The 25,147-nt window shown below is 51.1% G+C and overlaps 1 protein-coding gene across 3 annotated transcripts in view; it reads left to right on the top strand.

Annotated features, from left to right (window-relative positions):
- The first annotated feature begins 7,260 nt into the window (after window positions 1-7,260).
- Window positions 7,261-25,147, top strand: part of MAST2 (microtubule associated serine/threonine kinase 2) — a 155,208-nt gene continuing 137,321 nt past the window's right edge. For 2 of the 3 annotated variants that reach the window (XM_069735864.1, XM_069735865.1), the window contains exons 1-3: window positions 7,261-7,494; window positions 13,880-14,024; window positions 19,786-19,928. In XM_069735864.1, the coding sequence (XP_069591965.1) occupies window positions 7,363-7,494; window positions 13,880-14,024; window positions 19,786-19,928 (420 nt within the window). In that variant the 5' untranslated portion in view covers window positions 7,261-7,362. The remainder of the gene's footprint in view (window positions 7,495-13,879; window positions 14,025-19,785; window positions 19,929-25,147) is intronic. The other variant, XM_069735867.1, reaches the window with a different exon arrangement.

Below are 25,147 nucleotides of genomic sequence, written 5' to 3' on the forward strand. Positions count from 1 at the left end.
ATGCTGACTGTTTCCCCCACCTGGCACATCCTGAACGTGTGCACTCACCCCTAGGGGCGGCTGTCTAGAAGCATGCTGACAGTTTCCCTCACCTAGCACATTCCGACCGTGTGCACACACCCCTAGGGGCGGCTGTCTACAAGCATGCTGACTATTTCCCTCACCTGCCACATCTTGACCGTGTGCACACACCGCTAGCGGTGGCTGTCTACAAGCATGCTGACTGTTTCCCTCACCTGCCACATCCTGACCGTGTGCACACACCCCTAGGGGCGGCTGTCTACAAGCATGCTGACTGTTTCCCCCACCTGGCACATCCTGACCGTGTGCACACACCCCTAGGGGCGGCTGTCTACAAGCATACTGTTTCCCTCACCTGGCACATCCTGACCGTGTGCACTCACCCCTGAGGGCGGCTGTCTACAAGCATGCTGACTGTTTCCCCCACCTGCCACATCCTGACCGTGTGCACACAACCCTAGGGGCGGCTGTCTACAAGCATGCTGACTGTTTCCTGTTGTGAATTCTGTTATCGAACTCCCTCCTGTGGTCATGAATGGTACTTCGGCGAGTTCTGTCCATGGACTCCCTCTGGTGGCTGTGAGTGGAGCTGCTGCTTCTGAGGTTCCTTCCACAGGTGATGGAGTTTATTCTTTGGCTGGCTGTTCTATTTAATTCCTCTCAGATCGTTACTCCATGCCAGCTGTCAATGTTCTTGTACTGGTTCAGTCGCTCTTGGATCTTTCTGGTGACCTGTCTACTCCAGCAGAAGCTAAGTCCCTGCTAGTTTATTATTTGTTCATTGTTTCCTTGTCCAGCTTGCTATCATGATTTTGCCTTGCTAGCTGGAAGCTCTGGGATGCAGAGTGGCACCTCCGCACCGTGAGTCGCTGCGGAGGTCTTTTTGCACACTCTGCGTGGACTTTTTGTAGGGTTTTGTGCTGACCGCAAAGATACCTTTCCTATCCTCTGTCTGTTTAGTAAGTCTGGCCTCTCTTTGCTAAAACCTGTTTCACTTCTGTGTTTGTGACTTTCATCTTAACTCACAGTCATTATATGTGGGGGGCTGCCTTTTCCTTTGGGGAATTTCTCTGAGGCAAGGTAGGCTTTATTTTCTATCTTTAGGGCTAGTTAGCTCTTAGGCTGTGAAGAGGCGTCTAGGGAGCGTTAGGCGCAATCCACGGCTATTTCTAGTTGTGTGATAGGATTAGGGATTGCGGTCAGCAGAGTTCCCACTTCCCAGAGCTTGTCCTGTGTGAGTTTAACTATCAGATCGTTCCGGGTGCTCCTAACCACCAGGTCCATTATTGTCCTGACCACCAGGTCATAACAGTACAGCTGGCCCAAAGTATTAATGCATCTCAATAGAGGGATAAGAGAAGTTCTGAGACCATTTTTTTTTTTCTTTGCAGTGTGTTTTGTCTCTCTTTTCCCCTTTACCTCTGGGTGGTTCAGGACACTGGTGTAAACATGGACATTCAAGGTCTGTCCTCTTGGATGGATAATCTCACTAAAAGGGTACAAAACATTCAAGATTTTGTGGTTCAGAATCCGATGTTAGAGCCTAGGATTCCAATTCCTGATTTGTTTTTTGGGGATAGATCTAAGTTCTTGAATTTCAAAAATAATTGTAAATTGTTTCTTGCCTTGAAACCTCGCTCCTCAGGTGATCCTGTTCAACAAGTAAAGATCATTATTTCTTTGTTACGCGGTGACCCTCAAGACTGGGCATTTTCCCTTGCGCCAGGAGATCCGGCATTGCGTGATGTTGATGCGTTTTTTTGGCGCTTGGATTGCTTTATGACGAACCTAATTCAGTGGATCAGGCAGAGAAAATCTTGCTGGCTCTGTGTCAGGGTCAGGATGAAGCGGAGATATATTGTCAGAAATTTAGGAAATGGTCAGTACTCACTCAGTGGAATGAATCTGCCCTGGCAGCTTTGTTCAGAAAGGGTCTCTCTGAGGCTCTTAAGGATGTCATGGTGGGATTTCCTATGCCTGCTGGTTTGAATGAGTCTATGTCTTTGGCCATTCAGATCGGTCGACGCTTGCGTGAGCGTAAATCTGTGCACCATTTGGCGGTACTGCCTGAGATTAAACCTGAGCCTATGCAGTGCGATAGGACTATGACTAGAGTTGAACGGCAGGAATACAGACGTCTGAATGGTCTGTGTTTCTACTGTGGTGATTCCACTCATGCTATTTCTGATTGTCCTAAGCGCACTAAGCGGTCCGCTAGGTCTGCCGTCATTGGTACTGTACAGTCCAAATTCCTTCTGTCCATTACCTTGATATGCTCTTTGTCGTCGTTTTCTGTCATGGCGTTTGTGGATTCAGGCGCTGCTCTGAATTTGATGGACTTGGAGTATGCTAAACGTTGTGGATTTTTCTTGGAGCCCTTGCAGTGTCCTATTCCGTTGAGAGGAATTGATGCTACACCTTTGGCCAAGAATAAACCTCAATACTGGGCCCAGCTGACCATGTGCATGGCTCCTGCACATCAGGAAGTTATTCGCTTTCTGGTACTGCATAATCTGCATGATGTGGTCGTGTTGGGGTTGCCATGGCTACAAACCCATAATCCAGTATTAGATTGGAATTCCATGTCGGTATCCAGCTGGGGTTGTCAGGGGGTACATGGTGATGTTCCATTTTTGTCGATTTCGTCATCCATTCCTTCTGAGGTCCCAGAGTTCTTGTCTGATTATCAGGATGTATTTGAAGAGTCCAAGTCTGATGCTCTACCTCCGCATAGGAATTGTGATTGTGCTATCGATTTGATTCCTGGTAGTAAATTCCCTAAAGGTCGATTATTTAATTTATCCGTGCCCGAACACGCCGCTATGCGCAGTTATGTGAAGGAATCCCTGGAGAAGGGACATATTCGCCCATCGTCATCACCACTGGGAGCAGGGTTCTTTTTTGTAGCCAAGAAGGATGGTTCGCTAAGACCGTGTATTGATTACCGCCTTCTTAATAAGATCACTGTTAAGTTTCAGTATCCCTTGCCATTGTTATCTGACTTGTTTGCTCGGATTTAAGGTACCTTCACACATAACGATATTGTTAACGATATCGTTGCTATTTGTGACGTAGCAACGATATCGTTAATGAAATCGTTCTGTGTGACAGCGACCAACGATCAGGCCCCTGCTGGGAGATCGTTGGTTGCTGAATAAAGTCCAGAACTTTATTTCGTCGCTGGATCTCCCGTGGACATCGCTGGATCGGCGTGTGTGACACCGATCCAGCGATGTCTTCACTGGTAACCAGGGTAAACATCGGGTAACTAAGCGCAGGGCCGCGCTTAGTAACCCGATGTTTACCCTGGTTACCATGCTAAAAGTAAAAAAAAACAAACACTAGATACTTACCTACAGCTGTCTGTCCTCCAGCGCTGCGCTCTGCACTCCTCCTCCTGTACTGGCGGTGACGTCACCGCTCTGCTTTCCGGCTCACAGTCAGTACAGGAGGAGTGCAGAGCGCAGCGCTGGAGGACAGACAGCGGTAGGTAAGTATCTAGTGTTTGTTTTTTTTTACTTTTAGCATGGTAACCAGGGTAAACATCGGGTTACTAAGCGCGGCCCTGCGCTTAGTTACCCGATGTTTACCCTGGTTACCGGCATCGTTGGTCGCTGGAGAGCGGTCTGTGTGACAGCTCTCCAGCGACCAAACAGCGACGCTGCAGCGATCCGGATCGTTGTCGGTATCGCTGCAGCGTCGCTTAATGTGAAGGGGCCTTAAGGGGGCTAGTTGGTTTACTAAGATTGATCTTCGTGGTGCGTATAATCTGGTGAGAATCAGGCAAGGAGATGAATGGAAAACGGCATTTAATACGCCCGAGGGTCATTTTGAGTATCTGGTGATGCCGTTCGGACTTGCCAATGCTCCATCTGTGTTTCAGTCTTTTATGCATGACATTTTCCGTGAGTATCTGGATAAATTCTTGATTGTTTACTTGGATGACATTTTGATCTTCTCAGATGATTGGGAGTCTCATGTGAAGCAGGTCAGAATGGTTTTCCAGGTACTGCGTGCTAATTCCTTGTTTGTGAAGGGATCAAAGTGTCTCTTTGGTGTGCAGAAAGTTTCATTTTTGGGGTTCATCTTTACCCCTTCTACTATCGAGATGGATCCAGCTAAGGTCCAAGCCATCCATGATTGGACTCAGCCGACATCTCTGAAAAGTCTGCAAAAGTTCCTGGGCTTTGCTAATTTTTATCGTCGCTTCATCTTTATTTTTTCTAGCATTGCCAAACCATTGACCGATTTGACCAAGAAGGGTGCTGATTTGGTTAATTGGTCTTCTGCTGCTGTGGAAGCTTTTCAAGAGTTGAAGCGTCGTTTTTCTTCTGCCCCTGTGTTGTGTCAGCCAGATGTTTCTCTTCCGTTCCAGGTCGAGGTTGATGCTTCTGAGATTGGAGCAGGGGCGGTTTTGTCACAGAGAGGTTCTGGTTGCTCAGTGTTGAAACCATGTGCTTTCTTTTCCAGGAAGTTTTCGCCCGCTGAGCGTAATTATGATGTGGGCAACCGAGAGTTGCTGGCCATGAAGTGGGCATTCGAGGAATGGCGTCATTGGCTTGAGGGTGCTAAGCATCGCGTGGTGGTTTTGACTGATCATAAGAACCTGACTTATCTTGAGTCTGCCAAGCGCTTGAATCCTAGACAAGCTCGTTGGTCGTTATTTTTTGCTCGTTTTGATTTTGTGATTTCATACCTTCCGGGCTCTAAAAATGTGAAGGCGGATGCTCTGTCTAGGAGTTTTGTGGCCGACTCTCCGGGTTTATCTGAGCCAGCGGGTATCCTCAAGGAAGGAGTCATTGTGTCTGCCATCTCCCCTGATTTGCGGAGAGTGTTGCAAAAATTTCAGGCTAATAAACCTGATCGTTGTCCGGCCGAGATACTGTTCGTCCCTGATAGGTGGACGATTAAAGTTATCTCTGAACTTCATTGTTCGGTGTTGGCCGGTCATCCAGGAATCTTTGGTACCAGGGAGTTGGTTGCTAGATCCTTCTGGTGGCCGTCTCTGTCACGGGATGTGCGTGCTTTTGTGCAGTCCTGTGGGATTTGTGCTCGGGCTAAGCCCTGCTGTTCTCGTGCCAGTGGGTTGCTTTTGCCCTTGCCGGTCCCAAAGAGGCCTTGGACACATATCTCTATGGATTTCATTTCTGACCTTCCCGTTTCTCAAAAGATGTCAGTCATTTGGGTGGTCTGTGATCGCTTTTCTAAGATGGTCCATCTGGTGACCTTGGTTAAATTGCCTTCCTCCTCTGATTTGGTGCCTTTGTTCTTTCAGCATGTGTATTCCATAGGTCGTTGTTGAGGAGATACGTGGCACCTATGGTTCCATCCATTGATCCTCCTGCCCCGGTTTTGGTGGAGGGGGAATTGGAGTATATTGTGGAGAAGATTTTGGATTCTCGTGTTTCTAGATGGAAACTCCAGTATCTGGTTAAATGGAAGGGTTATGCTCAGGAAGATAATTCCTGGGTTTTTGCCTCTGATGTTCATGCTGCCGGTTCGTGCCTTTCATGTGGCTCATCCTGGTCGGCCTGGGGGCTCTGGTGAGGGTTCGGTGACCCCTGGCAGATCCTGACCGTGTGCAGTCACCCCTAGGGGCGGCTGTCTACAAGCATGCTGACTGTTTCCCTCACCTGGTACATCCTGACCGTGTGCACTCACCCTTAGGGGCGGCTGTCTACAAGCATGCTGACTGTTTCCCTCACCTGGTACATCCTGACCGTGTGCACACACCCCTAGGGGCGGCTGTCTACAAGCATGCTGACTGTTTCCCTCACCTGGTACATCCTGACCGTGTGCACTCACCCTTAGGGGCGGCTGTCTACAAGCATGCTGACTGTTTCCCTCACCTGGTACATCCTGACCGTGTGCACTCACCCTTAGGGGCGGCTGTCTACAAGCATGCTGACTGTTTCCCTCACCTGGTACATCCTGACCGTGTGCACTCACCCTTAGGGGCGGCTGTCTACAAGCATGCTGACTGTTTCCCTCACCTGCCACATCCTGACCGTGCACACACCCCTAGAGGCGGCTGTCTACAAGCATGCTGACTGTTTCCCTCACCTGCCACATCCTGACCGTGTGCACACACCCCTAGGGGTGGCTGTCTACAAGCATGCTGACTGTTTCCCCCACCTGGCACATCCTGACCATGTGCACTCACCCCTAGGGGCGGCTGTCTACAAGCATGCTGACTGTTTCCCTCACCTGCCACATCCTGACCGTGTGCACTCACCCCTAGGGGCGGCTGTCTACAAGCATGCTGACTGTTTCCCTCACCTGCCACATCCTGACCGTGTGCACACACCCCTAGGGGCGGCTGTCTACAAGCATGCTGACTGTTTCCCCCACCTGGCAGATCCTGATCGTGTGCACTCACCCCTAGGGGCGGCTGTCTACAAGCATGTTGACTGTTTCCCCCACCTGGTACATCCTGACCGTGTGCAGTCACCCCTAGGGGCGGCTGTCTACAAGCATGCTGACTGTTTCCCCCACCTGGCACATCCTGACCGTGTGCAGTCACCCCTAGGGGCGGCTGTCTACAAGCATGCTGACTGTTTCCCCCACCTGGTACATCCTGACCGTGTGCAGTCACCCCTAGGGGCGGCTGTCTACAAGCATGCTGACTGTTTCCCCCACCTGGCACATCCTGACCGTGTGCACACACCCCTAGGGGCGGCTGTCTACAAGCATGCTGACTGTTTCCCCCACCTGGCACATCCTGACCGTGTGCACACACCCCTAGGGGCGGCTGTCTACAAGCATGCTGACTGTTTCCCCCACCTGGCACATCCTGACCGTGTGCACACACCCCTAGGGGCGGCTGTCTACAAGCATGCTGACTGTTTCCCTCACCTGCCACATTCTGACCGTGTGCACACACCCCTAGGGGCGGCTGTCTACAAGCATGCTGACTGTTTCCCTCACCTGCCACATTCTGACCGTGTGCACACACCCCTAGGGGCGGCTGTCTACAAGCATGCTGACTGTTTCCCTCACCTGCCACATCCTGACCGTGTGCACTCACCCCTAGGGGCGGGGCCGGGGCGGAGTCTCGTCGGGGCCGCCCGGTACACAGGCTACAGAGCCGAGTCACGTGACGTCATCCAAGCTCTTGGCCAGTTAGTGGGCGGGATTTGTTGTGAGGTGATTGACAGCTCTGGCAGCCAGTAATCTGCTTCCTTCGTGTTGCTATGGAGCGAGGGTTCGCCCCCGTTTTAGTCTGTCTGGAGTCTGATGTAGTTCCGGCGGGCGGCGGCGCAGTGATCCGCATAGTTTGCTGCCGCAGGTACATGGCGGCATGGAGGCTCCCGGTTTAGTGTCTGACTCCCGGCAGCGGCCATGAAGAACGTCCGGGGTGGGCAGGACACATCCCGGCCCGGTCCTGGCGGCGAGGATGATATTCGGTGTGCTCCGACACTGCGGCGGAGGACGGCGGGATGTGAGGAGACAAGTGCGGCCAGGAGAGAGCAGGTATCCCCCCATGTGCCCCCCACTGTGCCGCCGCGGGGGTCGTCTGCTCCCATCATCATCATCAGTGCACTGCGGGGGGGCTGACAACATAGGCGATCAGTGCTGAGTACCCCGGAACTGAGGGAGACCCCGATATGTGCAGCCCCCATTATCCCTGAGGGAGACCCCGATATGTGCAGCCCCCATTATCCCTGAGGGAGACCCCCCGATATGTGCAGCCCCTCACTAATCCCTGAGGGAGACCCCGATATGTGCAGCCCCTCATTATCCCTGAGGGAGACCCCGATGTGTGCAGCCCCTCATTATCCCTGAGGGAGACCTTGATATATGCAGCCCCTCATTATCCCTGAGGTAACTCCAATATCGTTTTCCTCGTTGGTGTGTGGAGGGATGTAGTGGAGATGCTCAGTCGTGCTCCTTCCCGGGGGGGATGTAGTGGAGATGCTCAGTCGTGCTCCTTCCCGGGGGGGATGTAGTGGAGATACTCGGTCCTGTTCCTTCCCGGGGTGGATGTAGTGGAGATGCTCGGTCGTGCTCCTTCCCGGGGGGGATGTAGTGGAGATGCTCAGTCGTGCTCCTTCCCGGGGGGGATGTAGTGGAGATGCTCAGTCGTGCTCCTTCCCGGGGGGGATGTAGTGGAGATACTCGGTCCTGTTCCTTCCCGGGAGGGGATGTAGTGGAGATGCTCAGTCGTGCTCCTTCCCGGGGTGGATGTAGTGGAGATGCTCAGTCGTGCTCCTTCCCGGGGGGGATGTAGTGGAGATACTCGGTCCTGTTCCTTCCCGGGGTGGATGTAGTGGAGATGCTCGGTCGTGCTCCTTCCCGGGGGGGGATGTAGTGGAGATGCTCGGTCGTGCTCCTTCCCGGGGGGGGGATGTAGTGGAGATGCTCGGTCGTGTTCCTTCCCGGGGGGGATGTAGTGGAGATGCTCAGTCGTGCTCCTTCCCGGGGGGATGTAGTGGAGATGCTCGGTCCTGTTCCTTCCCGGGAGGGGATGTAGTGGAGATGCTCAGTCGTGCTCCTTCCCGTGGGGGATGTAGTGGAGATGCTCGGTCGTGCTCCTTCCCGGGGGGGGATGTAGTGGAGATGCTCGGTCGTGCTCCTTCCCGGGGTGGATGTAGTGGAGATGCTCGGTCGTGCTCCTTCCCGGGGGGGATGTAGTGGAGATGCTCGGTCGTGCTCCTCCCCGTGGGGGGGGAATGTAGTGGAGATGCTCGGTCGTGCTCCTCCCCGGGGGGGGGGGGGGTTGTAGTGGAGATGCTCGGTCGTGCTCCTCCCCGGGGGGGGGGGGGGGGGTTGTAGTGGAGATGCTCAGTCGTGCTCCTTCCCGTGGGGGATGTAGTGGAGATGCTCGGTCGTGCTCCTCCCCGGGGGGGATGTAGTGGAGATGCTCGGTCGTTCTCCTCCCCGGGGGGGATGTAGTGGAGATGCTCGGTCGTGCTCCTCCCCGGGGGGGATGTAGTGGAGATGCTCGGTCGTGCTCCTCCCCGGGGTGATGTAGTGGAGATGCTCGGTCGTGCTCCTTCCCGGGGGGGATGTAGTGGAGATGCTCGGTTGTGCTCCTCCCCGGGGGGGATGTAGTGGAGATGCTCGGTTGTGCTCTTCCCCGGGGTGGATGTAGTGGAGATGCTCGGTCGTGCTCCTCCCCGGGGGGGATGTAGTGGAGATGCTCGGTCGTGCTCTTCCCCGGGGTGGATGTAGTGGAGATGCTCGGTCGTGCTCTTCCCCGGGGTGGATGTAGTGGAGATGTTCGGTCGTGCTCCTCCCCGGGGGGATGTAGTGGAGATGCTCGGTCGTGCTCCTCCCCGGGGTGGATGTAGTGGAGATACTCGGTTGTGCTCCTTCCCAGGGGGGATGTAGTGGAGATGCTCGGTCGTTCTCCTCCCCGGGGGGGATGTAGTGGAGATGCTCGGTCGTGCTCCTCCCCGGGGGGATGTAGTGGAGATGCTCGGTCGTGCTCCTCCCCGGGGGGATGTAGTGGAGATGCTCGGTCGTGCTCCTTCCCGGGGGGGATGTAGTGGAGATGCTCGGTCGTGCTCCTCCCCGGGGGGATGTAGTGGAGATGCTCGGTCGTGCTCTTCCCCGGGGTGGATGTAGTGGAGATGCTCGGTCGTGCTCCTCCCCGGGGGGATGTAGTGGAGATGCTCGGTCGTGCTCCTCCCCAGGGGGATGTAGTGGAGATGCTCGGTCGTGCTCCTCCCCGGGGGGATGTAGTGGAGATGATCGGTCGTGCTCCTCCCCGGGGGGATGTAGTGGAGATGCTCGGTAGTGCTCCTCCCCGGGGGTGGGGGGGGATGTAGTGGAGATGCTCGGTCGTGTTCCTTCCCGGGGGGATGTAGTGGAGATGCTCGGTCGTGCTCCTCCCCGGGGGGGATGTAGTGGAGATGCTCGGTCGTGCTCCTTCCCGGGGGGGGGGGGATGTAGTGGAGATGCTCGGTCGTGCTCCTTCCCGGGGGGGGGGATGTAGTGGAGATGCTCGGTCGTGCTCCTTCCCGGGGGGGGGGGGGGATGTAGTGGAGATGCTCGGTCGTGCTCCTCCCCGGGGTGGATGTAGTGGAGATGCTCGGTCGTGCTCCTCCCCAGGGGGGATGTAGTGGAGATGCTCGGTCGTGCTCCTCCCCGGGGTGGATGTAGTGGAGATGCTCGGTCGTGCTCCTCCCCAGGGGGGATGTAGTGGAGATGCTCGGTCGTGCTCCTCCCCGGGGGTTTGTTTCCCCTTCAGGTCTCATCCCTCTTTTCGGTCTCGGGAGCCGTGGTCAGACTGGTGTTTGTTGTGACCTTTCTGCAGCGCTCCCTACCTGGCGAGTTTCAGGTTCAGAGATTTCTGCTTTTTTATTTCATGGTAAGTTCTATGGTCGTTGCAAGGGGCGTGGCTCATGGAATCATCTGGGGGCGTGTCCTTAGTGTGCTCTGCATAATTCCTGTAAAGACCATTGTAATTACCATGAAATCGCTGATATTTCTGGACCCGTTAATCCGGGAGTAAGCACTGATCATGGGGGGCCTGGTGGCTGCATGACGCCCAGCAGTCCCAGTGTGTGACGCTGAGCCGGGCAGAGCGGTCTGCTGGTGGCTCCACATCTGATGTGTCCTCGCCCGGGGCCTCCTGGGAGCAGTAATGGACGCCTGAGGCGAGCTCTGCTGTCGGGTCTGGGCTTTGCAGGGATTACTACATGAAAGTGGCTGCTGCGCAGTAATCAGCCGTCATCCGCCCCTGGTTCCCTGTATGTGAGTAGCCTGCGGGTGCGGCTGACGTCCCGGGAGCTCTCGGCCTGCCTGTGCTGGATTATGGCCTGCGGAGACTCTGCCCCTCCGCTGCAGGCGATATATACAGTGGGGACAATAAGTATTTGATCTGCTGCCAATTTTGCAAGTTTTCTCTTCTACAAAGAATGGAGAGGTCTGTAATCTTTATCGTAGGAGAACTTCACCTGGGAGACAGAATCTAAGATAAAATCCAGAAAATCACATTGTGGGATTGTTACCTTTTGTCATTGGCTGTGAACTCGCACGAAACGTCAGATGGCACAGCGGGCAGGAGAAGTTTCTCAGGCTCACGGTGCCCTCAGACAGGGAATAGCCATTCACAGCAGACACTGAGCACACGGAGCTCAGTGTCTGCTGGATGACAGGCTGTATGGTCGCATCATGCAACCATGCAGCCTTCCATCTAGATGTACCAGAGCAGAATGGATTAAAAGCATCTCTGCGGAAAGGTGAGGAATGTTATTGTGTGTTTTTTTTTTTTTTTAACTTTTGCAAATGACGAGGGCATAGGGGGACTGGGCGAGATCGCAAGTATGGTTTAATTAAGATTATTAAAGGAGTCTGTGTCGTTCAATTAAAGGGCTTTTTTCTAGGTGTCTGTGTTTTTATATAATGTGACTATGGGGTTAGTAATGGGGGCGTCTTATTGATATCTCTCCATTACTAACCTCTAGGCTTAATGTCACCTGCCAATATAAAGGTGACATCAACCTCCCCCAACTATCACCCCATTTGCCACCGCTGCAGGGCAAGTGGGAATGAGTCCTAAAGATGTTTCTGAGAAAGGTCAGGAGTCAGCCCAGAACTACACAGGAGGACCTGGTCAGTGAACTGAAGAACGCTGGGACCACATTCTCAAACATTACTGTTAGTAGTAACAGACTACGCCTTCATGGATTACAGTCCTGCAGGACACGCACGGTCCCCTGCTCACACCAGCAGATGTCCAAGCCCATTTGAAGTTCATCAGTGATCATCTGCATGATCCAGAGGAGACATGGGAGAAGGTCATGTGGTCAGAGCCCAAAATGGAACCTTTTGGTATCGGCTTCGCTCGCCATGTTTAGAGAAAGGAGAAGGATGAGTACAACCCCAAGAACACCTTTCCAACCGTGAATCATGGTGGGGGAAACATCATTCTTTGCAAGGGGACAGGATGACGGCACTGTTACGTGTTACGGAACCACTCAGCACCCAGAATATGTTGTGCAGTAATATGCATGTACAATAGGTTCCATGTGATATGCATGTCCCTAATGCATCAGCCCACAGGCTGCGCCGCCCCTGGGCAGAGGGGACACGATATATCCCTTTTGTCCGCCCCCCACCTTCGTAATTCCCACAGTAAATATCGGTAGGCTCCGGCCACCTGCGGCTATTGTAATGTATGTCTGGCCTGCCGCTTTTCTATTGGCCTGCCCTCTGTATCTGTGTGATATATTCTGTGTCCTGTGAATAAAGTGTTGTCAGACTGGAAATACGTGGAGAAGCAGTGATCTTTTATATGCGTCCATGTAACCAAGCAATTCCAGCCAGCGTCCTTCATTCAGACTCCAGCCAAAGCAGAGTGGACCTCCTGAAACACGGGGTGGTACTGAAAGAGGTACCCCAGCTTGGTAGACCCCGTTCCAGGCACCATATTGAAGGGAGGTTGGATGGGGTCATGTGTGGCAAGATTTTGGCCAACAACCTCTTTCCATCAGTAAGAGCATTGAAGATGGGTCATGGCTGGATCTTCCAGCATGACAATGACCCGAAACACACACAGCCGGGGCAACTAAGGAGCATTTCACGGTTCTGGAGTGGTCTAGCCAGTCTCCAGACCTGAACCCAATATATCTTTGGAGGAGCTGAAACTCAATGTTGCCCAGCGACCGCCCCGAAAACTGAAAGATCTGTATGGAGGAGGGGGCCAAAGTCCTTTCTGTACTGTGAGCAAACCTGGTCAGGAACCACAGGAAACGTCCAACCTCTGTAACTGCAAGCAAATGTTTCTGGACCAAATATTAAGTTCAATTTTCTATTGTTTCACATACGTATTTCATGTTATAAAATGGAAATTATGTCACAATCATACAATGTGATTTTGTGGATTTTATTTTGAGACCCACCCATGCAGGCCAGGCCGTGTCCGTCTCCCATGTGAATGGTGCGCAGGCCAGGCCGTCCCCGTCTCCCATGTGAATGGTGCGCAGGCCAGGCCATCCCCGTCTCCTGTGTGAATGGCGCGCAGGCCAGGCCGTCCCCATCTCCCATGTGACCGGAGCGCAGGCCAGGCCGTCCCCGTCTCCCATGTGGCCGGAGCGCAGGCCAGGCCGTCCCCGTCTCCCGTGTGGCTGCCGCGCAGGCCAGGCCGTCCCCGTCTCCCGTGTGGCTGGCGTGCAGGCCAGGCCATCTCCCGTGTGGCTGGCGGCCAGGCCGTCCCCGTCTCCCGTGTGACTGGTGCGCAGGCCAGGACGTCTCCATCTCCCATGTGGCTGGAGCGCAGGCCAGGCCGTCCCCGTTTCTCGTGTGGCTGGCGTGCAGGCCAGGCCGTCCCCGTCTCTTATGTGACTGGTGCGCAGGCCAGGCCGTCTCCCATGTGACCGGAGCGCAGGCCGTCTCCGTCTCCCATGTGACCGGAGCGCAGGCCAGGACGTCTCCATCTCCCATGTGGCCGGAGCGCAGGCCAGGCCGTCTCCCGTGTGGCCAAAGCGCAGGCCAGGCCGTCCCTGACTCCCGTGTGGCTGACTCGCAGGCCACGTCTCCCTTTCGGCTGGCCAGGCCCTCACCTCTCAGCGTACAGGATCCTGTGATGAAGCTACACTGCACGTTTCTGACCTGTTGCCTTGTGGCGGTTGCATGTTCCCCTTGGTAATGTCCTGCGCCGCGCTCCATTTATCAGTGCTGTAGTAATCAGGGCTGAGGAGTCGGTAAGGCAAACGTCCCACTCCACAGCATCGGTCACTACTGAGCATGTGCAGAAAGTGCAGCACAGATTCATCTCCACTAACAGCCGAGATCAGAACAGAACCGACATTTCTAGTATGTCCTGCACTGAACTACTGCGCCCAATGGGTCCTAGATGATGGGAGTCGTTGCCCAGCCCTGGTGGTAATGCTTCTGTGTTGTCTTTCAGGATGTGGCTCCTCCGCCGGCTCCTCTGCTCTTCAGAAAGCTGAGTAATCCCGATCTGTTCTCCTCGGGTAAAGTGAAGCTACATCGGCAGCTGAGCCAGGACGACTGCAGACTGCGGCGCGGAAGCCTGACCGCCTCTGTGACAGGTGCGTGAGCGGCTCACGATGGGGGTCCGTGTCCTGCCCTCTTCTAGGGTCCAGCCAGCGTCACACAGGAGTCCAGAACAGAAGCTCTGTCACTAGCGCTGCTGCACCCGGGACCCAGTGTGCACCATTAGTGCCTGCTGTTATTATGGGGCGTCCGGCTGTAGTGTAATGCTGTTATTATGGGGTGTCTGGCTGTAATGTAATGCTGTTATTATGGGGTGTCTGGCTGTAATGTAATGCTGTTATTATGGGGTGTCTGGCTGTAATGTAATGCTGTTATTATGGGGCGTCCGGCTGTAGTGTAATGCTGTTATTATGGGGTGTCTGGCTGTAATGTAATGCTGTTATTATGGGGTGTCTGGCTGTAATGTAATGCTGTTATGGGGCGCCCGGCTGTAATGTAATGCTGTTATTATGGGGCGTCCGGCTGTAGTGTAATGCTGTTATTATGGGGTGTCTGGCTGTAGTGTAATGCTGTTATTATGGGGCGTCCGGCTGTAGTGTAATGCTGTTATTATGGGGTGTCTGGCTGTAATGTAATGCTGTTATGGGGCGCCCGGCTGTAATGTAATGCTGTTATTATGGGGCGTCCGGCTGTAGTGTAATGCTGTTATTATGGGGTGTCTGGCTGTAGTGTAATGCTGTTATTATGGGGCGTCCGGCTGTAGTGTAATGCTGTTATTATGGGGTGTCTGGCTGTAATGTAATGCTGTTATTATGGGGTGTCTGGCTGTAATGTAATGCTGTTATGGGGCGCCCGGCTGTAATGTAATGCTGTTATTATGGGGCGTCCGGCTGTAGTGTAATGCTGTTATTATGGGGTGTCTGGCTGTAGTGTAATGCTGTTATTATGGGGCGTCCGGCTGTAGTGTAATGCTGTTATTATGGGGTGTCTGGCTGTAATGTAATGCTGTTATTATGGGGTGTCTGGCTGTAATGTAATGCTGTTATGGGGCGCCCGGCTGTAATGTAATGCTGTTATTATGGGGCGTCCGGCTGTAGTGTAATGCTGTTATTATGGGGTGTCTGGCTGTAGTGTAATGCTGTTGTTATGGGGTGTCTGGCTGTAATGTAATGCTGTTATTATGGGGCGCCCGGCTGTAATGTAATGCTGTTGTTATGGGGCACCCGGCTGTATTGTAATGCTGTTATTATGGGGCGTCCGGCTGTAGTGTAATGCTGTTATTATGGGGCACCCGGCTGTATTGTAATGCTGTTATGGGGCGCCCGGCTGTAATGTAATGCTGTTATTATGGGGCGTCCGGCTGTAGTGTAATGCTGTTATTATGGGGTGTCTGGCTGTAGTGTAATGCTGTTGTTATGGGGTGTCTGGCTGTAATGTAATGCTGTTATTATGGGGCGTCCGGCTGTAGTGTAATGCTGTTATTATGGGGTGTCTGGCTGTAGTGTAATGCTGTTGTTATGGGGTGTCTGGCTGTAATGTAATGCTGTTATTATGGGGCGTCCGGCTGTAGTGTAATGCTGTTATTATGGGGTGTCTGGCTGTAATGTAATGCTGTTATTATGGGGCGTCCGGCTGTAGTGTAATGCTGTTATTATGGGGTGTCTGGCTGTAATGTAATGCTGTTATTATGGGGCGTCCGGCTGTAGTGTAATGCTGTTGTTATGGGGTGTCTGGCTGTATTGTAATGCTGTTATTATGGGGTGTCTGGCTGTAATGTAATGCTGTTATTATGGGGTGTCTGGCTGTAGTGTAATGCTGTTGTTATGGGGTGTCTGGCTGTAATGTAATGCTGTTATTATGGGGCGTCCGGCTGTAGTGTAATGCTGTTATTATGGGGTGTCTGGCTGTAATGTAATGCTGTTATTATGGGGCGTCCGGCTGTAGTGTAATGCTGTTATTATGGGGTGTCTGGCTGTAATGTAATGCTGTTATTATGGGGCGTCCGGCTGTAATGTAATGCTGTTATTATGGGGTGTCTGGCTGTAGTGTAATGCTGTTGTTATGGGGTGTCTGGCTGTAGTGTTATGCTGTTATTATGGGGTGTCCGGCTGTAGTGTAATGCTGTTATTATGGGGTGTCTGGCTGTAGTGTAATGCTGTTGTTATGGGGTGTCTGGCTGTAGTGTTATGCTGTTATTATGGGGCACCCGGCTGTAATGTAATGCTGTTATTATGGGGTGTCTGGCTGTAGTGTAATGCTGTTATTATGGGGCACCCGGCTGTAATGTAATGCTGTTGTTATGGGGTGTCTGGCTGTAGTGTAATGCTGTTATTATGGGGTGTCTGGCTGTAATGTAATGCTGTTATTATGGGGCGTCCGGCTGTAATGTAATGCTGTTATTATGGGGTGTCTGGCTGTAATGTAATGCTGTTATTATGGGGTGTCCGGCTGTAGTATAATGCTGTTATTATGGGGTGTCCGGCTGTAGTGTAATGCTGTTATTATGGGGCGTCTGGCTGTAGTGTAATGCTGTTATTATGGGGTGTCTGGCTGTAATGTAATGCTGTTATTATGGGGTGTCTGGCTGTAATGTAATGCTGTTATTATGGGGTGTCCGGCTGTAGTATAATGCTGTTATTATGGGGTGTCCGGCTGTAGTGTAATGCTGTTATTATGGGGCGTCTGGCTGTAGTGTAATGCTGTTATTATGGGGCGCCCGGCTGTAATGTAATGCTGTAATTATGGGGTGTCCGGCTGTAATGTAATGCTGTTGTTATGGGGTGTCTGGCTGTAGTGTAATGCTGTTGTTATGGGGTGTCTGGCTGTAGTGTTATGCTGTTATTATGGGGCACCCGGCTGTAATGTAATGCTGTTATTATGGGGTGTCTGGCTGTAGTGTAATGCTGTTATTATGGGGCACCCGGCTGTAATGTAATGCTGTTGTTATGGGGTGTCTGGCTGTAGTGTAATGCTGTTATTATGGGGTGTCTGGCTGTAATGTAATGCTGTTATTATGGGGCGTCCGGCTGTAATGTAATGCTGTTATTATGGGGTGTCTGGCTGTAATGTAATGCTGTTATTATGGGGTGTCCGGCTGTAGTATAATGCTGTTATTATGGGGTGTCTGGCTGTAATGTAATGCTGTTATTATGGGGTGTCCGGCTGTAGTGTAATGCTGTTATTATGGGGCGTCCGGCTGCAGTGTAATGCTGTTATTATGGGGTGTCTGGCTGTAATGTAATGCTGTTATTATGGGGTGTCTGGCTGTAGTGTAATGCTGTTATTATGGGGTGTCTGGCTGTAGTGTAATGCTGTTATTATGGGGCGCCCGGCTGCAGTGTAATGCTGTTATTATGGGGTGTCCGGCTGTAATGTAATGCTGTTATTATGGGGTGTCTGGCTGTAATGTAATGCTGTTATTATGGGTTGTCTGGCTGTAGTGTTATGCTGTTATTATGGGGTGTCTGGCTGTAGTGTAATGCTGTTATTATGGGGTGTCTGGCTGGAGTGTAATGCTGTTATTATGGGGTGTCCGGCTGTAGTGTAATGCTGTTATTATGGGGTGTCTGGCTGTAATGTAATGCTGTTATTATGGGGTGTCCTGCTGTAGTGTAATGCTGTTATTATGGGGTGTCCGGCTGTAGTGTAATGCTGTTATTATGGGGTGTCTGGCTGTAATGTAATGCTGTTATTATGGGGTGTCCTGCTGTAGTGTAATGCTGTTATTATGGGGTGTCCGGCTGTAGTGTAATGCTGTTATTATGGGGTGTCTGGCTGTAATGTAATGCTGTTATTATGGGTTGTCTGGCTGTAGTGTTATGCTGTTATTATGGGTTGTCTGGCTGTAGTGTAATGCTGTTATTATGGGGTGTCTGGCTGTAATGTAATGCTGTTATTATGGGGTGTCTGGCTGTAGTGTAATGCTGTTATTATGGGGTGTCTGGCTGTAGTGTAATGCTGTTATTATGGGGTGTCCTGCTGTAGTGTAATGCTGTTATTATGGGGTGTCCTGCTGTAGTGTAATGCTGTTATTATGGGGTGTCCGGCTGTAGTGTAATGCTGTTATTATGGGGTGTCTGGCTGTAATGTAATGCTGTTATTATGGGTTGTCTGGCTGTAGTGTTATGCTGTTATTATGGGTTGTCTGGCTGTAGTGTAATGCTGTTATTATGGGGTGTCTGGCTGTAATGTAATGCTGTTATTATGGGGTGTCTGGCTGTAGTGTAATGCTGTTATTATGGGGTGTCTGGCTGTAATGTAATGCTGTTATTATGGGGTGTCCTGCTGTAGTGTAATGCTGTTATTATGGGGTGTCTGGCTGTAGTGTAATGCTGTTATTATGGGGTGTCTGGCTGTAATGTAATGCTGTTATTATGGGGTGTCCTGCTGCAGTGTAATGCTGTTATTATGGGGTGTCCGGCTGTAGTGTAATGCTGTTATGGGGTGTCTGGCTGTAGTGTAATGCTGTTATTATGGGGTGTCCGGCTGTAGTGTAATGCTGTTATTATGGGGTGTCCTGCTGTAATGTAATGCTGTTATTATGGGGTGTCCGGCTGTAATGTAATGCTGTTATTATGGGGTGTCCGGCTGTAGTGTAATGCTGTTATTATGGGGTGTCCGGCTGTAGTGTAATGCTGTAATTATGGGGTGTCCTGCTGTGGTGTAATGCTGTAATTATGGGGTGTCCTGCTGTGGTGTAATGCTGTAATTATGGGGTGTCCGGCTGTAATGTAATGCTGTTATTATGGGGTGTCCGGCTGTAGTGTAATGCTGTTATTATGGGGTGTCCGGCTGTAGTGTAATGCTGTAATTATGGGGTGTCCTGCTGTGGTGTAATGCTGTTATTATGGGGTGTCCGGCTGTAATGTAATGCTGTTATTATGGGGTGTCCGGCTGTAGTGTAATGCTGTTATTATGGGGTGTCCGGCTGTAGTGTAATGCTGTTATTATGGGGTGTCTGGCTGTAATGTAATGCTGTTATTATGGGGTGTCTGGCTGTAGTGTAATGCTGTTATTATGGGGTGTCCGGCTGTAGTGTAATGCTGTTATTATGGGGTGTCCGGCTGTAGTGTAATGCTGTTATTTTGGGGTGTCCGGCTGTAGTGTAATGCTGTTATTATGGGGTGTCCGGCTGTAATGTAATGCTGTTATTATGGGGTGTCCGGCTGTAGTGTAATGCTGTAATTATGGGGTGTCCTGCTGTAGTGTAATGCTGTTATTATGGGGTGTCCGGCTGTAGTGTAATGCTGTTATTATGGGGTGTCTGGCTGTAGTGTAATGCTGTTATTATGGGGTGTCCGGCTGTAGTGTAATGCTGTTATTATGGGGTGTCCGGCTGTAATGTAATGCTGTTATTATGGGGTGTCCGGCTGTAATGTAATGCTGTTATTATGGGGTGTCCGGCTGTAGTGTAATGCTGTTATTATGGGGTGTCCTGGTAGAAGATCTGGGAATGTTTAGCGAAGAGGAGACTTAATAGCGGTCTACAAATATCTGAGGGTCCGTCACAGTGTAGAGGGATCATCGTTCTTCTCATCTGCACAAGGAAAGACGAGAAGGAATGGAAGGAACCTGACAGGAGACACAGATTAGATATTAGGAGGGTGACAATGAGTGGGACGTGTGGCCAGGAGAGGTGGTGAGTTCTCCTTCAATGGACGTCTTCACACAGAGGCCGGACAGACATCTGAGATGGTGTAGTGACTCCGGCACTGATCAGGGGGCTGCACACGACGACCCCGGGGGTCCCTGCACCGCTGACATTCTAGGACCCTGTGATCTATCGGTGGCGTCTCCTGCTCTTACTATTATCCCCGAGTTTCAGGTTTAGTTTTTCATTGATCTCTTTTCTTACAGGGAAGCAGCTTCTTCCCCTGTCGGGCAGTGCACACAGCGGGGTCTCTCAGCTGACATGGCAGCCCCCCGGAGAGTCCTCCAACCTGCTCCGGATGAGGAATCAGTCCCTGGGACAATCGGCCCCGACACTTACTGCTGGCCTGGTGAGTACGCGTCCTGACCCAGCGGGCGCAGGAGGAGGGTTCTGTAGTGTCTGGGGGGGACCTCTGCCCGCTCTGGGGAGGGGGGGACCTCTGCCCGCTCTGGGGAGGGGGGGACCTCTGCCCGCTCTGGAGAGGGTGGGGGGGAACCTCTGCCCGCTCTGGAGAGGGGGGGGGGGGGGGGGGGAAACCTCTGCCCGCTCTGGAGAGGGGGGGGGGGGACCTCTGCCCGCTCTGGAGAGGGGGGGGGGGACCTCTGCCCGCTCTGGAGAGGGGGGGGGGGGGACCTCTGCCCGCTCTGGAGAGGAGGGGGGGGGGGACCTCTGCCCGCTCTGGAGAGGGGGGGGGGGACCTCTGCCCGCTCTGGGGAGGGGGGGGGGGGACCTCTGCCCGCTCTGGGGAGGGGGGGGGACCTCTGCCCGCTCTGGGAAGGGGGGGGAGGGACCTCTGCCTGCTCTGGGGAGGGGGGATCTCCGGCTGGCTCTGTGGTTGCTTGTGGTGGATTTCTCTGTGAATTCCTCCCACATGGGAGGCGATACGTGTGTTTTCTGGAAGAGTCTCCGTCCAGCGCTAGAGATGTGAAATGTTGGGCTCAGGCGCCAAGCTAGCAGCTTAACAGGAAGTATCGGGGGCTGGTGTGCTTGGGCCCCGGTGTGCTCGGGGGGGGGGTCCTGGTGTTCTCGGGGGAGGGGGGGAGGAGGGGGGGAGGAGGGGGGACCCGGTGTTCTCGGGGGAGGGGGGGGGAGGAGGGGGGGCCCGGTGTTCTCGGGGGGGAGGGGGGCTGGTGTGCTCAGGGGGGGGGCCTGGTGTGTTCGGGGGTAGAAAGAAAAGTAGAAAGCCTGTGACCACAAAAATCTATGGCAAAACCTGGAAAAAAATGTTATCCACCTCCGGGGTAAAATTGCAAGATGGGGTCCCAGTTGCTGAAATATTAGATTTTCTACAAAAGGGTTTAGATCTAGGCCTTTCAGTAAGTACCTTAAAAGTACAGATAGCAGCCCTAGGGGCATTGTAGTGTGAAAACATAGCGGCCAACCCCTGGGTAATACGGTTTGTCAGAGCAGCCGCAAGCTCTAGACCAGTAACTGTACAGAGATTACCAGCCTGGGATTTGAACCTAGTCTTGTCAGCTTTAACAGAATCCCCGTTTGAGCCTATAGAATCAGTGCCCCTTAGGATTCTATCATTTAAAACTGCCCCCCTGATAGCCCTGACATCGGCCCGCAGAATAAGGGATCTCCAAGCCCGGTCTGCAAACCCTCCGTTTACACAAATCCTGGACGATATCTACGAAAAGTAGCGTCCACATTCCGTAGGTCTCAGGAAATAATCCTTCCTTCCTTCTGTCCAGACCCTAGAAATAAGAGAGACTGAAAGTTCCACACATTGGATGTGAGAAGGTGTCTAGTTCAGTATATAAATTCCCCCCAGCAGTATCAGAAGGAAGGGCCTTTATATGCTTCCAGGGACCCAGGAGAGGACTCGGAGCCTCTAAAGGCACTATAGCTTGATGGGTCACAGACGCGATAGCCTTGGCGTACTCATCCTCCGGGAACGCAGTCCCAGAGGGGCTCAAGGCGCACTCTACGAGAGCCATGGCGGCCTCCTGGGCCGAAAGGTCGGAGGTACCGTTAGATCAAATCTGTAAGGCGGCCACCTGGTCATCCCCTTCAACCTTCTTTAGGCACTACCGCTTAGACCTGGCCTCTTCATCTGACCTAACCTTCGGAAGAAGGGTCTTGCAGGCGGTGGTCCCTCCCTAAGCAATGATCTCTGTAATTCTCTCTGTGGTGCTGTCATGGGCGACTGAGAATAGAGTAGTTACTTACCGATAACGGTATTTCTCAGAGCCCATGACAGCACCTGCTTATTCCCCCCCTCATCACGTGTGCGGTGAGCACATTCTTTTGTATGAAATGTGTTTTTCCTCTATAGACACGGTGTTCACTCGTTAAGCAATATGATAAAGTTGTATATTTTTTGGTTGTGACTAACCTGGAGGACCTCCGATGCTCTGTAAACCAAACTGATGCAGGGGAGAGGTACCGTCCTTTGTCCCTGAAGGGCGGATCCCGACTCTGGTGGTGCTGTCATTGGCTCTGAGAAACACCGTTATCGGTAAGTAACTACGCTTTTTTCGAACCTCGTCAATGTCTGGACTAGATTTTACATTCATTTGGCAACTCATTGGATTAATAAAAGTAGGAGTTTTCATGGAAGACACCAAATTGTCTGGGTGACCCTAAACTTTGAAACTGTTGTACTTGTAAAATGGTTTGTAGCATCTAGTGTGTTATAGAGGCTGATCCAGGGGCCACACACATGCTTCTGTTTGTAGTGTCATACAGTAGGGGACCGAATTTTCAGCTCTTTTCTCACACAGGCCTCATCCACACTCAAACAATTCTTTCTTTTGTGAGTGTCGCAGATCCCTCTCTGCACTGCCGCTAATTCATCACGTACCCGCTCTCGGCATGCGACTTGGGGTTGCACCTTCAAGGGTTAATCTATCTCCCCACTCTCAGTCCAGCATTCAATCTCTGTCCTATGCTGTAATGGGAGCATAAATCACACAACTACCCAGGCCACACACCCGCTCATACACGTTGCCACCACTCATCGAACACACGGGCGATGAGTCCCGGACTATTACTACTACTGTCTACCACTCATAAGGCTCACACAGTTTAAGGCTATGGATTCTTTAGAACATACAAGGTTCAACTTGTTTAAATGTTATGCTTTAATACAAAAAGGTACAGTGCTTATAATAAAAAAGGTATAAAAATATGATAATAGAAAGACACACAAATATGCAAACCAGTTATAAAAATAAACAGGAGAAAAGTTACAGAAATGGCTAACTTTGTAGTCTTTCTGCTCCCTTAGGGGGTGAACATGGAATGGAACATATCAGCTCAGCTGCCCTCAATCTGTGAACAACTTTGTATGCGTACAAGCCTAATTTATAGAGTTAACTTGGAGGTCAGATTTCTAGACCAGCCTCTCGGGTTAATATTATAATTGCTTGTTTTTCACTGGGCCACGGCCGCGCCCCTAATGAATATATTATTTCTTCTGAGATTCTTTGTGTAAGCTTCTCACAGATAGATAGTGTCAGGCTGTAATATACATTTCTCTTCAAAAGAGCTAGGAGGTGTGAACTGTTTCTCTTTTTTTGCTGGTTCTCAGCAAGACCCCTGGCGAGATTGGAGATGGTTGAGTGCTTGCTCAGGATACCATATGCTGTGAGAACTGCAGCCTTCAGGACAGATGTTATATCATGATCCATATCAGCATGGGTTTATGAGAAATCGCTCCTGTCAAACCAATCTAATCAGTTTTTATGAAGAGGTAAGCTATAGACTGGACCACGGTGAGTCATTGGACGTGGTATATCTCGATTTTTCCAAAGCGTTTGATACCGTGCCGCACAAGAGGTTGGTACACAAAATGAGAATGCTTGGTCTGGGGGAAAATGTGTGTAAATGGGTTAGTAACTGGCTTAGTGATAGAAAGCAGAGGGTGGTTATAAATGGTATAGTCTCTAACTGGGTCGCTGTGACCAGTGGGGTACCGCAGGGGTCAGTATTGGGACCTGTTCTCTTCAACATATTCATTAATGATCTGGTAGAAGGTTTACACAGTAAAATATCGATATTTGCAGATGATACAAAACTATGTAAAGCAGTTAATACAAGAGAAGATAGTATTCTGCTACAGATGGATCTGGATAAGTTGGAAACTTGGGCTGAAAGGTGGCAGATGAGGTTTAACAATGATAAATGTAAGGTTATACACATGGGAAGAGGGAATCAATATCACCATTACACACTGAACGGGAAACCACTGGGTAAATCTGACAGGGAGAAGGACTTGGGGATCCTAGTTAATGATAAACTTACCTGGAGCAGCCAGTGCCAGGCAGCAGCTGCCAAGGCAAACAGGATCATGGGGTGCATTAAAAGAGGTCTGGATACACATGATGAGAGCATTATACTGCCTCTGTACAAATCCCTAGTTAGAACGCACATGGAGTACTGTGTCCAGTTTTGGGCACCGGTGCTCAGGAAGGATATAATGGAACTAGAGAGAGTACAAAGGAGGGCAACAAAATTAATAAAGGGGATGGGAGAACTACAATACCCAGATAGATTAGCGAAATTAGGATTATTTAGTCTAGAAAAAAGACGACTGAGGGGCGATCTAATAACCATGTATAAGTATATAAGGGGACAATACAAATATCTCGCTGAGGATCTGTTTATACCAAGGAAGGTGACGGGCACAAGGGGGCATTCTTTGCGTCTGGAGGAGAGAAGGTTTTTCCACCAACATAGAAGAGGATTCTTTACTGTTAGGGCAGTGAGAATCTGGAATTGCTTGCCTGAGGAGGTGGTGATGGCGAACTCAGTCGAGGGGTTCAAGAGAAGCCTAGATGTCTTCCTGGAGCAGAACAATATTGTATCATACAATTAGGTTCTGTAGAAGGACGTAGATCTGGGGATTTATTATGATGGAATATAGACTGAACTGGATGGACAAATGTCTTTTTTCGGCCTTACTAACTATGTTACTATGTTACATTACTGCTAGTCGCACATGTATATCTATACGTATTTCACTACACACATGTATACCTATACATAGTTCGCTGCACGCATGTATACCTATACATAGTTCGCTGCACGCATGTATACCTATACATAGTTCGCTGCACGCATGTATACCTATACATAGTTCGCTGCAGTGAGTAACATGATGCAGCGCGCCATATTTCACAGGAATGTACTGTCGCTTAAATTCAGCTGTTTGCAGAGTTGGTGCCGAGTTTAACCCCTTTACCTCCAAGGGTGGTTTGCACGTTAATGACCGGGCCAATTTTTACAGTTCTGACCACTGTCCCTTTATGAGGTTATAACTCTGGAGCTTCAACGGATCCTGGTGATTCAGACATTGTTTTCTCGTGACAAATTGTACTTCATGTTAGTGGTAACTTTTTTTTGATATCACCTGCGTTTATTTGTGAAAAAAACTGAAATTTGGCGAAAATGTCGCTATTCTCCAACTTTGAATTTTTATGCCCTTAAATCACAGAGATATGTCACACAAAATACGTAATAAGTAACATTTCCCACATGTCTACTTTATATCAGCATAATTGTGGAAACATTTTTTTTTTTTTTTTGTTAAAGGTTGACCAGCGATTTCTCATTTTTACA

The sequence above is a fragment of the Ranitomeya imitator genome, chromosome 8 (assembly GCF_032444005.1).
Source record: "Ranitomeya imitator isolate aRanImi1 chromosome 8, aRanImi1.pri, whole genome shotgun sequence".
Taxonomy (NCBI): domain Eukaryota; kingdom Metazoa; phylum Chordata; class Amphibia; order Anura; family Dendrobatidae; genus Ranitomeya; species Ranitomeya imitator.